The sequence below is a fragment of the Aquila chrysaetos genome, chromosome 18 (genome assembly GCF_900496995.4).
Source record: "Aquila chrysaetos chrysaetos chromosome 18, bAquChr1.4, whole genome shotgun sequence".
NCBI lineage: Eukaryota > Metazoa > Chordata > Aves > Accipitriformes > Accipitridae > Aquila > Aquila chrysaetos.
This window is the reverse complement of record NC_044021.1, coordinates 16309759-16323577: the sequence shown is the minus strand read 5'-3', so window position 1 is coordinate 16323577 and position 13819 is coordinate 16309759. Positions and strand designations below refer to the sequence as shown.

The window sequence follows — 13819 nt, the reverse complement described above, 5'->3', positions numbered from 1 at the left end:
TCAGAAAAAAAGGAGCAGACAAAACCGTAGCAGATATGACTGTATAAATAAACCAATACAGTTATCAATAGGGCAGAGGAATGAAATGAGCCACAACCTGGTGCTCCTGCAAGGGTGCCTTGTCCTTCTTAACAGCAAACGCAGCCCCAAGCGGCCGAGCTGCTAAGAGCTGGTAGATTCAATGTTTACATCTGTGTACCTCAACCCACACTCCTTTCATCCTCTTCCTTTTTTATGCTGATAATGTACTGACTGTGAGACATAAAAGATCTTTCGGGCTATCTAACCTATCCCTCCCGGGAAAAGGACAGGGCTCCACATTTTGATATCCACTTCAGTGTCTCTGTTGCATTACAAAAGCACCCATTACCACAGCAGCAAAGAGCTGGGTAAAAGTATTTTCCCTTAGCTTCAGCTTGAACTTTTCATTGCTTTGAACAAGTCCAAAGCTTAGCCTTAGCCTCCTTGCTGCCACCAATGTCTTCGGGAGCGTGTAAAAGACAACTCTACTCTGGGCTGCAGCTTCATGGCCGTGTGAATTGAAGGGCAAGCTGCCAGGGGACGCGGCACCCACTGCCTGTGCTTTGCACTGCGTTCACTACTGTGTGTCCACATGCTGAGCTGGCTCTGGAAGCTGGCTGAAAATGAACCTTTTTTTTTTTTTTTAATTCCTCGGATTAGTTTTCAGCCAGCTCTGTCCTCTAATCTGGCTCACCGTCCATAGTGGAGATCTATAAATAGGAAGAAAAGGTGGAACAAAAAGGAATAGTGGGAAGGTGCAGAGGAGACAAGCCGACGTTTTTCATCTGCAGGCCCCAGCTGACTGCTAGCGTAGTTACCCAACATTATACCTGCTTTCCAATTGAAGAAACAGAGGTTGGGGTTTCATGATGGCTTTAAGAGAATATGCGTGCAGGCTGCCTCTGCACACATTAGGTAGACCTAAAGAGGCAATGGCATTCACCGGCACTATTTTGTGAATGGAGCTCTCAGCAAGAAAGCTTTTCATCTTGCCCTCCAGTTTCCTTACTTGCAGTTGCACCGATTCATTGAACCCCACACAATCCCTGTCCTTGCCTGGTGGGCTTCAGGCATTTGCAGCCCATGGGGATGATGGGGACCCAGGCTGGCAGCTGCTGTCCCTTTGTCATTGAGGTCTGAGGGTTGTCACGGCTGGTTTGTAAAAGCAAGGGACCAACCGGTAGCCCAGCTGGTCCAGGGCTCCACAGCACTGCCAGCACAGTGGGATTGCAGGGTGGGGTGGGACCTGGGACCAGGAGGAGGGAAGGGCAACAGTAGTTCTCACTCTGACCAGTCCCCCTTCGGCTCCTGGAGATGCTACAGATGGCTGGTGAGGGTCGGCGCTGAGCTGGGGTGGGGGGAATAACTTTGCAGTGGCAGAGCCCGAGAGGAAGGCTGTAGGATGGGCTTTTGGCTGGTTACTTTGCACCAGGAGAAGTCCGCGCCGGCGCCTTTAGGTTCCTCTCACGCTGCTGGAGGCGATGGCCTTGAGGAGGGTCCCGGGAGGGGGTCAGGCTGCAGGAGCACCCCAGACCAAGCCCTGTCCCGGGCAGGGCTCCGCGTAGCCTCGGCCGGCGCCATCCCTTCCACCCAGCCCTGCCGCACCTGTAGCCTGTCCCCAGAGGACGGGATGCGGTGGCCCCCAGCCGCAGGTCTCCCCCACTGCGGCTCCCCAGAGCTACCCCACGAGTGAGCCCTTTCCCCCACGCCACCCTCTGCGGTCCCACGGCCGGGATGCTGCCACCGGGATCGAGCACAGGCAGTAAGGGCCGGGAGAGACCAGCTCCCCCCCCCCCCCAGTTCCCCCCCCCCGCTTAGCCTGGGGGTGACGTCATGGTGGGGGAGGGGCGGGCAGGGGGAGGGGACCCCCGCACCTCCCTTTCCTCTTCCCCGCTCCGCAGCGCGGGGGCCGGGCCGGCCAGCCCCGACGGGGCGGCCCGGGGGCGGGGAGGGGGGGTAGGGGGGTGTTCTGCCGTGCTATCCCCACCCCCGGGGGGGCGGCTCCTCCGTCTGCGTGTGTCTGTGTGTGTCTGTGTGTGTGCGTGTGCGTGTGTGTGTCCCCCCCCCCGCCCCCGCATCCCTCCCGCCCCGGGGGGACGGTCCCGGCTGCCACCCCCCCACCCGCCGCCACACGGAGCTGGAGGAGCGCGGCGCGGGGGGGGGGGGGGGGGGGGGGAGTTTCTCGGCGATTAATGGGGCGGGGGGACACGGGGAGAGCGGATAAATCCAGCCTGTGATGCCTATAAATGGCGTTTCTCTTCCAAGGTGCACACTGGAAAAAAAAAAAAAAAAATAAGAAGAAGAAGAGGAAAAAAAAAAACCGGTCCGTGTCATCCCCCCGCGTCAGGGCCGGTGGTGGGCGTGAGGCTGTACTTCCTCCGCCCCCTCCTAATGGAGCGAACCATTCCCAGCTAGTCTTCCTCGCCCTCTCCCTCTGCCTCCCTCTTTCTCTCCTTCTCCTCTTGTCTCCCCCCCTTGTCTGCAAAGTCCTCCGCTGCTCGGAACTTGTTGGCAATGCCTATTTTTCAGCTTTCCCCCACGTTCTCCAAAGTAACTATTTAAAGATCTGCAGCCGCAAATGGTTTTACTAAATGTAGGATGGGACTTAAGTTGAACGGCAGATATATTTCTCTGATCCTTGCTGTACAGATAGGTAAGTGGACTGCCAAATTCGGTATCAAGTTGTGCGCACCAAAGCCCGGCTGATGCATGCAGAAGCGGAATGTCGAAATAACCTGCGCCGACGGCCGCGGTTTGGGGCGGTGGAGGGACCCCCCGCTCCCCGCTCCCCGCTCCCCCTGCCTCCTTCCCGGTGGCATCTTCGCCGTTCTTCGCGCTGTCAAGGCAGGGGGGATCCGCAGGAAAGGGAGCCGATTTCTTATTCCTCTTAACTCACTTTTGTTGTTCGTTTTCCTAAATCAGTGCATGCTCATTCATACTTCGCTTCTCCCCCCTTATTCTTCCTCCTTTTTTCCCCTCCTGTTCTCTCCGTCCCCACGAACGACTGCATTTGTATCTGCTTTTCGGATATCCCCTGCATTCCTTTCCACCGATAATTTGGGAACTTCAGTCCTAAGAAATCCACACACACCCCCTCCCCGAGGGACAGAGAAATAAGAACCGGCACAAAATGGCTTGCGAGACATCTAGCTGGAAAGTTTTTTTGCAGAAAATTAGGGGGACAAGTGAAGGGCTCCCTTTGGGAACTTGGAGGCTTTCCCATTTGCAGAGCAGCCTAAACCCAAACAAAACCCATCACTAACTTTAAAAAAAAAAAAAAATCCACCCTAATGCGGGGATTAAGCAAATAAAAATTATTTTAAAACCGCAAAGTCCCACCGCCCGATCGTTAATTTTGTGCTCGGAGAACGGCTGTCAAAAAACGAGCGGGTCCAAAAAATTTCTATATATGCTAAGTTACTTAAAATAGAACAGGTTTCCCTCCACACCGGTATGTGTTTTTGTGTGCTCGTTGCTGGTTTTGTTTAGTATCTTGGGTTTGTCGCTGGTTCTTTTTGTTGGTTTGCTCTCAGGTTCATTTTATTCAACATTTCTTTGCTGAAAATTTTTTGAGTTACAGTCATTAAACAGTCTCCAAGTTAATGACCACTTTGGTCCTGTACAGGCAAATTTTAAAGATTATATATTGAATATGCATATTCCCGAGCATGATCCAAAACTGGGCTTCAAGGAAAGGGCGATTAAAGCGCGTCTTTTATTATCCAGATTGTCAGGTGTGAAGAGACCTTTGAAAATATTTGCCTGCAAAGGAATTCTGCTACAATTAAAAAAAATGCTCGGCATTGCTATTTAGAGATCCTTTTGCTCGGTCACCCTCCTCTCCAGACAATCTCTGCAGCGTTTTGTGGGTACTAAAAGAAAGAAGAGAAGAGGAAAAAAAAAAAATAAGAGGGGGGAGAACAAGAAAGGGAGGAAAGAAGGAGGTAAAATGCCTTGAACGTTTCCTCATCGAGAAAAGAAAAAATAAGAAATATTGCGATGAAATGTTGACCTCTGGAAAATGTGGATATACGATGCAAACCCCTCCATTCGTATTACCATTCCATTTTAAATGAGGCTGAACTCTTCAGAAGGCCATTTTCTGTACTGTCAGAGAAAGAAGGGGGAAGGCGTTATTTGGATGTTATCCTTAATTTCAGTCCTTACATTTTTTGCTTGTTTGTTCGTTTGGAGGAGGAGGATTTTCCCTCATTTGTGTTTATTTGACTCAACCGAGGGAGGATTTTATTCATGGCGAAAATTCAAAAGGTAGCTAGAGTGGTTGGGAATCGCCGTCCCCGGGCTGGCGTGAGCATGAGCAGTCATTTGGAAAGTTACCCCCAAATATTGCTGCACACCGCGGAGATGGTGGCGGTGCGGTGGCTTTGCGGTGCCCTGGGAGAGGACGGCTTTGAAGCTCGTGGAGGGCTTTTCTCCTCTCTGCTCCTCCTTCGGTATTTCGGTTAACCTTCCCTCCCCCCCCCCCCCCCCCCCGAAATCAGCTTCTGGTTGTCGGTGTGGGGTTTGCAAAGGGCCGTTTGCCTTTGCCCCGGCCCCGGTAACGGCTCGCGTGAAATGGATGTTCGGCTCGTTCCCAAAATGTCTATGCACCGGGGCTTAAAAAAAAAAAAAAAGAAAAGAAAAATTTATTTATTTATTTATTTATTTATTTATTTATTTATTTATTGGAGCTGTCCGAAATCCCTGACATTTTGGGAGGTGACGGGGGGGGGGGGGGTCGGGGACTGAGTCTCCGCGGAAGGCGCCCAGGGACAGGAGGGATGGACCAGGCGCAGCTAAAGGGCAGGCGGACTGAGAGGACGGGGAGAGGGTTTCGGGAGGGGGCACGATCCGTTATGGACGGCTCCTGCGGTCCTGCTGCATTGCAAATTGCTGCACACTCCTGTCTTTTCAGGGGAGGGGGGGGGGAAGCGAGGAGGTCGGGGCTACGGCAAAGCACAAGCGACCTAGTTCAAGCGAAATCCCGCTGTCGTTTAACCGGGCAAGACCCTCGTCTGTCCGCTATTGCTTCTTTTCTTTTTTTTTTTTTTTTTTTTTTTCGGAGGGGGGTTGTTTAGGGCGGCTTTGGACCGGGGGTACCCTGTGCGGAGGGACCGGCGCGGGCCAGGCCGCCCCTCGGAGGGGCTGGATGCTCTGAGCCCCGCCGGTCCCAAACCTGACCCTCTCCCCCAGCCCGGCCCGGGGCAGGGCTCCGCTTCGGACCCCGTATTTTCATCGCAGCCCGTCACGTATTTGGAGAAATTCGTGGCAACTTCCCCTCCCCTTTCCCGCTGTAGCTGCCGGAGCGGGATGGTGCGGGGCTGAGAGGACACGGTCGCACCCTCGGGATGGTCCTCCGTTCTTCTCTATTTGTTTGCCTGGCTTTTTTTTCCTAACGTAGCCAACGTCTGTAGCCTGCTGGGGGTTTGATGTGACGGCTGGTGCTGGGGGGGGTGTGTGTGTGTGTGTGTGTAGAGGGGAGTGGCCACCAAGTCGTGTTAGCGATGAATCAAACGGCAAGAGGGGGATCTGGGTTGAAACAGTCTCTTTTGGAGTCAGCCATTTAGCTCGTAACCGGTGCCCGGCAAACAAACACACAGCCGTGTCCTGGGGACACGGCCTCGGGAGGGGACCCCCACCCCACCCATCCCACCCCACCCCGCCGCTGTGGGCGGCCGGGGGCTCCTCCGAAAGGGAGAGGGGGGGAAGGCTCCGAAAGGGAGCTGCGCTGCCCGGGGTCGAGCCCGGGCCTAGGGACACCGCGGCGTCCCCAACCCCCGCCAGTGCCAGGAGAGCGGTTAGGGATCAGCATACATCCCTCCCCCCCCCCCGCACCCCCTCCCCGCGCCCCGGTACCCCAGCCCGCCGGCTGCGGCTGCCTGGGCGCGGTGCTGCGCGGCTGCACAGGCCGTGGCCTGAGTCCTGCGGGCCGCCTCATGCAGCAGCAGTGTCCCTGCCGCCCGTCCCCTCCTGGCCCGTCCCCGTCCCTGGCCCGGCCCGTCCCCCCCGCGGGGTCTGGCCCGGCAGCCGCGGACACCCGGGGAGGGGGGGGGGGCGTCTCACGCAGCACGCCGTAATTCATTTTCTTTCCCCGCGTGCGGGCGGCTGTTCATGGGTTTGTTACCGTTGTATTGAACCGAGTGCCGTTCCCTAGCGCAATCCCGAAGGATGCCCGAGGCAGCAGGTTTGAGGGAGCGGGATTCATCCCTGCCCCTCCCGCCCCGCTGCCCCGAGCCCAGGCAGGCGCGGGGCCGGCGCCCCCCGCAGCTTCGTGCGCGGCTTTGGGGTCCCTCCTTTTCGTGCCTTTATCGCAGCTCTTCCTAGTGATTTATTATTATTACTATTATTAATAATAATTTTTTTTTCCTGCTGCGTCTTGCACGGTATTTGCCGAGCGACCTGGGGGATAAGGAGCCGTGTGTGCGCGCCAGTGTTTGTACGGAGAAACGCTCCTGCTGCTTCGAGGCGGAAATTTCTAACAAAGGAGCAAGTCCGGGGAGAAGCAGGCAGCGCATCTTCACCTATCTTTCCTTCCCTCCGGCTCATCCCTCGGGGGAAAAAAAAAAAAAAAAAAAAAAAAAAAAAAAAAGACTGAAATCAACACCACGGGCACCGAAACCCCTGGTGCTCAAAAAGCAAAGGGCGACAAGCCCCTGACTCATGTCCCCAAGTGTCCGATGGGGACCCTGGCTCGGTCCCCCCGCCCTCCTCCTGCCCCAGATCGCCGCTGCCCGGCGGGGCGCGCCTTTAGCAACGGCGGGGGGGGGGGGGGGGAGGAAGGGAAGGGGCGAGGGGGGGGGCGGCGGAGGGGGGAGCCGGGCCGGGCGGGGAGCCGGCGGTGCTGACCTGTGCCCCTGCCCCCCCCCCAGCGTACCTGGTGCAGGCGGTGAGAGCGGCGGGGCGGTGCGATGCGGTCTTTAGGGGCTTCTCGGACTGTTTGCTGCGGCTGGGCGATAACATGGCCAACTACCCGCAGGACCTGGACGACAAGAGAAACCTCCAAACGATCTGCGCGTAGGTCTTTCCTCTCTCCTTCGGGGCCGCGGGGGGCAGAACGGGACTAGGGGGTCACCCGGGGCTGGGCAAAGTTGGGGGGGGGGGCGAGGCTGGATGGTGGCGGTGGGAAGGGAAGCTACAGAAGTAACGCGGGGTTTGGTGCTTTGGGGTTGGATTCTCCGCTCCAGGGTCCCTCCAAGCGCACTGCCATGGGGACAGGCCCGGCTTGGGGAACAGTGAAGTCTGGAGGGAGTTTTTACCATGTCTTTTTTAGTTTTTCCCTCCGTGAATCTGGGTGGTTTATTTTGGTGTTGGGTTTTTTGGTTTTGGTTTGTTTTTTTTTTTTTTTCCCGCCCTCCTTAGCTCCTCTCTTGTATTCTTTCCCTTCTCCTCCTTTGCACTGGGGTGTTGACCTCAGCCGCACGGGGGTCGTTACCCCTTTCCTTATCGCTGCCTTTGGGACCCACGCTCACGGGCAGGCTCCGGGGTCCCCCCGGGCGCTCAGGGCAGAGGCAGGCCGGGGGGAGGCAGCTCACCCCGGCCGGGGACAGCCGGCGCTAGGGAGGCCGTTCCTCGGAAAACGAAATGTAATTAAAAAGAAAAGAGCCCAACCACAATATTAATCGCCCAGCGGCAGCTCTCCTCCACCCCCTGGCCCTCGGGGAAAGCCCATTTCCCCCCCCCCCCAGTTTCTCCCCGCTCCTGGCACAGAGGGGAGGAGAAGGAAGGGGCAAATATAAAGGGGAAAAATAATAATAACAAAAAGGAAAACACCAGCAAAAAATAATAAAGGGAGAAAAAGAGCTCGCCTTGCAAAATTGGGTCCTGCGCCCCTCCTTTTCAATTCCTCTCCGAAGCTGGAGGAACTGAGACAGCTGGAGGAGCCCTGAATTTGGGGTAGTTTTCCCCAGAGCTCACGGCAGCGGATCTTACCAAGGGAAGGGAAACCTGGGGCGGCTGCCGGGAGCCAGTGAGCTTCGGGGTCTCGCGTCCCAGGCAGGGAGTCAGAAACGGGCATTTTCGATACGTCTGGGAAAAAAAAAAAATTAAAAAAAAAGAAAATCCGGCCGCACAGGATATTCTCCCGTCTCTCCTCGTTGCTGCTTTCCCGCACAAACTCGTCCAGCCGAAAAAAACAAACCACACACACAAAGAATAGAGAAAATCATAATTAGAAACGAGATAAGGTCCTTAGACATAAATATGTTCAGAATAGTTTTTTTCTGATTTTGCTCCACGAAAATCAGAAAACGAAGGACGTGAAATGGGAAAGTGAGATGAAAAGGAAAGGGGAAAGGAAAGGAAAGGGGAAAGGAAAGGGGAAAGGAAAGGAAAGGGGAAAGGAAAGGAAAAAGGGGGAAAGGAAAGGAAAGGGGAAAGGGGAAAGGAAAGGAGGACTAAGGAAGGAAAGGAAAGGAAAAGGAAAGGAAAGGAAAGGAAAGGAAAGGAAAGGAAAGGAAAGGAAAGGAAAGGAAAGGAAAGGAAAGGAAAGGAAAGGAAAGGAAAGGAAAGGAAAGGAAAGGAAAGGAAAAGAAGAGAGGAGAGGAAAAGAAGAGAGGAGAGGAGAGGAGAGGAGAGGAGAGGAGAGGAGAGGAGAGGGGAGGAGAGAAGGGAAGAGAAGAGAAGAGAAGAGAAGAGAAGAGAAGAGAAGAGAAGAGAAGAGAAGAGAAGAGAAGAGAAGAGAAGAGAAGCGAGAGAGAAGAGAGACTCTGTAACCCTCCAGTCTTCCTACCTAGAGATTTCTGAGCCGAGAACCTACTAAGGCCGGCACCTTGCTGTAAATGCTGGGTTGCGGTTTACCTTGTGTCCTGCATGAGGAATAAATACCCAGGGGCAGCAGTGTCCTAATATGATGTCCTTTGGCCCTGGAGTGCTGGACCAGAGGTGGTCCCCACCTGCAAAAAGTACCTCTTTTCCTAGCAAGACCCTTTTCCAAGCCACCTCCCACCACCCGATTGCCTTCGCCCTGTGCCGGGATGTGTATTGAGAGAAGATGGGGAAGATTTAATTTTCCTTTGGGAGATGCAATTACAGCAGAAATACTGCAGGAGAGGCACACTCTCAGACTCTGGCTTCTCAGTATCTCATTATTTATTACAAACGTAGCAAACATTGGGAGTCTACAACCAGCTTAGAGTGCTCATAAATTACAGGCTGTAGGACTACTTAAAAAAAGAAAAGAAAAAAAAAAAAAAGAAAATCAAGATCCAAATTTTCAGGCGCCTGCCTTGAGGCAAGGAGGAAATAGGAGACAGAGGGCAGATTCGGGGTGATTTTCTATAACCTAGAGGCGGAGAGGAAAGGTCCTCCCGCCCCCCGAGGTGGGGCAGTGGGACGGGTCCTGCCCCGGCGGCAAACCCCGGTCCAGCCTCCGTGAAGAAGGGAATTAAAAGAAAAAGGAAAAATGTGTGGGAACAGCTAGAAATTATCCTGGGGAAGGAGAAACCCTTCGCTGCCTATAGACCCCTGGCCATGGATGAGGAGTCCCTCCCGCCGCTCCCCGCTCCTTCTCCTCCTCCTCATTCTCCTCCTCCTCTTCCTCCCCTCCTGCCCCTGCAGTCACGGCCCGCTCCCGCCCCGGGGGATCCTCCCGTGGGTTTCTAGCGCCGCACCGGGACCCTCCAGGATACCGCCTCCCGCCTGGGAAGAGCGATGCCTTGTCCACCCCCGTCTGCCCGCTCCCACCGGTGACGAAAAACTCTCGGGACGAGCCCGTGGGCTCCCAGGTTGGCGTCTGCCAGCCGAGGGCTGCGTGCCCTCTCTCCCCCCGTCAGGCAAAGACCCACCCAAAGCCATTTTTGCCCCAGCCCGCCCAGCCCGGGCTGGTGCCGAAGGCGGGCTTGGGGAGGGAGCATCCCCGAACCCCCGGCCAGCGGCAGCCCACCCGGGAGCGGGCAGGGGAGCCGGTGCCCGGCGCACATCGTGCACACGGGGCGGGCCGCTGCGGGGCAGCCCGGGGAAGGCGAGGGGACGAGGATCCCTCCCAGAAACCGGTGGTTTTGGGCGGGGGGTGTGGGGGGGAAGGGGCCGGGTTTTAGGGCGGGGGAGGCGGCGGCTCCTCCCCGCCGGGCGCCAGCCCCCCTTTAAGGCATGCCCCCGCTCAGCTCCGCCGTCCGGGGGTCGGCGGGCCCAAGGGGTCGTCTCCCCCCCCCACACCCCCCACCCGGGAAGGTGGGTGCGTGCCTGTTTTGATGCCCGCTGCTCTCCCCTCCTGCAGGTACTGGGATGATTTCCACGCCTGCACCCTCACAGCGCTCACCGATTGCCAGGAAGGAGCGACAGACCTCTGGGAGAAATTGAGACGGGAATCCAAAAACCTCGATTTCCAAGGCAGCTTATTTGAACTGTGCGGAGGCGGCAGCGGCGCGGCACCGTCCCTCCTCCCGCCGGCTTTGCCCCTGCTGCTGGCGGCTCTGTGGGCCGCGCTAGTGACCTGGCTGCCTTTCTAGGGGGGGCGAGCACACTCACACCCACACCCTCTCCATGTGCCGGATCTATAGAGGAAGTGTCCATCCGTTGCTTTGGGGACGTTGTGCTTTTCTGTGGTTGGTGATGATGATGATGATGGTGGTGGTGGTGGCTGATGATGATGGTGAAACACCCATGTAGGACTGTGGAAGCGTTCTCCCTTTTTTTTTTTTTTTTTTTTTTTTTTTGTGTGTTTTATTTGCCAAATGTTACCAAACAGGCAGCGGCGCGCAGCCCAAATCGGACCTCAGCTTTACTATCGCTTCGAATCAAAACTAGAAAAAAAAAATAAAACAAACAAACTCGAGCCCTCGTTGTGCAAAAGCAATCTCAGGAACGGCTCTGGGCCACCTAACGCTAAGGTTGTAATCGGCCGGGATACCTCCCGGCGGGCCACGGGCTCCTCTAAAAATGTGGCAGTGTGCGAGGCGAGAACAAAAACGCAGGCAAAAAAAGGCACTGGCGATGAATCCAAGGTAGATGTCCACGTGTGAAGCATATGGTGAATAATTCACAATCTCTCATCTTTCCTCCACAGCCGCTTGTTTTTTGGTCATTCCACTGAAAAAAAAAAAAAAAAAAAAAAAAAAAGAGCATTTTTCCTCAAGGGGAAAAGAGAGCGAGCGAGAGAGGGAGAGAGGGAGAGAAACGAACAGAGAAGGAAGGAAGGAAGGAAGGGAAGAGCGAAAGAAAGAGATGTCTAAATGTCCGGAGGAGTGAAGGAATGCTGCTAACGGATTTCTGAGAGTTTACCTTTACTTGCTGTTCGAAGGCATCTTTCCGAATTCACTGCCTTTAATTTTTTCCTCCTCTTTGTTTTAGATGTTACACATACCGGTAAAATACCTGACTATCCAACCGTAGAGATCACAAAAAAAGGGGGCTTAACTGTAAACCTAAAAAAAAAAAAAAAAAACCACAAAAAAAACAACAACAGCAAAATGATTTTGAAAAAAAGAGCCTTGATTTTAAAAGAGAAGAAAAATGTAATTTAAACAAAAGTTTATTATAAAGTCAATTCAGCAAAAAAAAAAGATTTGCTACAAAGTATAGACAGAAATATAAAATAAAAATTATTGTTTGAAATGAGGGTGTTGTCCTTTTTATAAAATATGCCTAGAGTATCTTGAAAAGGACAGGGCTTTTCAGGCAAGGAAGGCTAAATCCCGAACCGATCCCTTGATGAACATGGCAATTTCAGTTCAAACAAGGACAAGGCGGCTGAATTGGTTAGTCGGAGCCTTCCTTTTTTTTTTTTTTTTCTTTTTTCCCCCCACTTATTTCTTAAAAATACGCTATAAATCCTCCCACCCTCCTCCTCCTCCTCCAGAAACTCAAAACCGCAGCACCCCCGCTCCCCAGCCGCCCGGAGCCGGCGAAGGAAACCCCGCGCAGCGGCGGGAGGCGGGCGGCGCGGCGGTCCCGCGGGCGCGGAGCGGTGCGGAACGGCGCGGAGCCCCGGCGGAGGGAGGGCAGCAACCACCATTAAGGAGGAGGCTGCGGAGCCGGAGCCGGGGCGCAGAGGAGCCCTTTCATAATTCATAAGGCAACTCAGCCGAAGGAGCAAGGGGAAGGGGGGGACGGGGTATTGATTTCGCAGCAGAAGCTGCTCTAACCTCGGCTATTTATAGGCGCCTGATGCCTTTATAAAGAAATACACATCAAAGAGTAAACATGTCCTTTTTATTTATAAGGCGAGAGCCCAGCTGGCGACCGGGGCTGGGTGGGTGGGTGGGTGGGTGATGGGGAGGTAGGGAGGTAGGGGCCGCGAATCGGTTTGAGGTGATTTATTCCGGTGGGGAGCCGTTGCCTGCGCAATAGCTCTCCTTTGCCAATGTGCAGGGTGGCAGGGTCTCTCTCTCCTTCGCCCCCTCTCCCTCTTCCCCTTCCTTCCCAAGGTCCGCAATGTAATGTGTAAGCAATAGCAAATGTAACAGTTCATAAATCAAACAGTGGGTCGCAAGCCAATCTGCATTTCCCAAACGGATTGAATCCCAGCAACGAATGCGCTCAGGAACTGGAGCCAGGCGCCTTTACCACTGGAAGCAATGTTGATTTTTTAATGATAAAATACATTATGCGTGTGTTGAGCGGGGGGGGCTTTGCAGAGCTCAGCCTCGCTTCGGCAGACACAGGTCTGCTTGCATTTCGTTTTCCCTTGCCCTCCCTCCAGACTCAATCCCCACCACCACCAAAGAAAAAGGAAAACCCTGGAGAGCAGAGCTTTGTTTAAATGGTTGGGGTTATTTTCCCTCCCCACAGAGGATCTAGACCTAAATTGATTTTTCTGTGCACATCTCTGTATTCATGAGGTCAGGCGCTGCCGTTGTGATTTCCTGCAGCACGAAGTGCCAGCTGCCGAGGAGAGAGGGGAGAGAGAGCCCTTGCCTGGGGTGCGAGGGGCTCCGCAGCCTGCTACCTCCGCCGGTGGGCCCCGGGGACTTTTCGCCGGCGGCAGGCGGCCCGCTTCGCCCCGGGGTGCCCGGGCGCCGGTGCCTCCCGCTGCCGGCATCCCCCGGCTGGGCGCCGGGAGCGCTCCCGCCGCGGGCCCCGTCTTCCCGGCTGCTGGACGGTGCCCGTCCGTCGGAGGACGGTGGGAGGGGAGCCAGCCTCCCAGCTTTTCCTCACCCCTCGGAAGAAAGCTGAAACTCCGTAATAAGGGGGCGATTTCCACCTTATTAGGGGACTCGAGTTATCTTCTCCTGAGGTTGAATTACTAATGGATAATCTCTCCGTAACCAGCACACGCCCCCCAGTTAGCCCTCCGTTGAGGCGAATGATAAAACGGTGGCAAACCGGGGACAAAACAGCCGAGCTGGTGGGGAGGGAGCGGGCGGCGGCGGCAGGGCGGCCGGGGGTCGTGCCCGGGCCCCTTCCCTCCGCTCCCCTTCCTTCCCCTCCCGCCGCCCCCGGACACCTCCCGGGGAGTCTCCCGTTTCGGGCTCCTAATTGTCGGGCGCCCATCCCCGAGGCTCAGGCCGGCCACCGGGCATCCCGGGCGAGCCGGGGAGCAAGGAGGCATTTGTTGCTCAAAAACCTGCCTTGCACCCCCGGGATTTCCCGCACGGACGGCAGCAAACCCCGGTCCCGCCGGCTCAGCTCCCCCCGGGCAACCGGCAAGCAAGGCTCTCCCCGCCAGTAGCTCGCTATTTTTTTCGGGCAACACGAGCAACCCACAAACTCCCTCTCACCCCTTCCCCCTGTTCATTTAATAAGAGCCCCTCAATGCGCAAGGCGTTTGTTGTTCCCCTTTCTGCCCCTTTCAGGGGTTATTTCTGAAGCCTGAGTGCAAGGGTGGATTTTTGTTTAACCCAGGGGTGATTGCTCTGTCTTG

At 55.3% G+C, this 13819-nt stretch overlaps 1 protein-coding gene across 1 annotated transcript; it reads left to right on the top strand.

Moving 5' to 3' along the window:
- The first annotated feature begins 2334 nt into the window (after positions 1-2334).
- On the top strand, positions 2335-11403 carry NRN1 (neuritin 1). Its single transcript, XM_030042017.2, has 3 exons — positions 2335-2674; positions 6891-7035; positions 10235-11403. Exons 1-3 carry the CDS (start codon positions 2620-2622, stop codon positions 10464-10466), a joined length of 432 nt encoding a protein of 143 aa, XP_029897877.1. The 5' UTR covers positions 2335-2619; the 3' UTR covers positions 10467-11403.
- The last annotated feature ends 2416 nt before the right edge of the window (positions 11404-13819 follow it).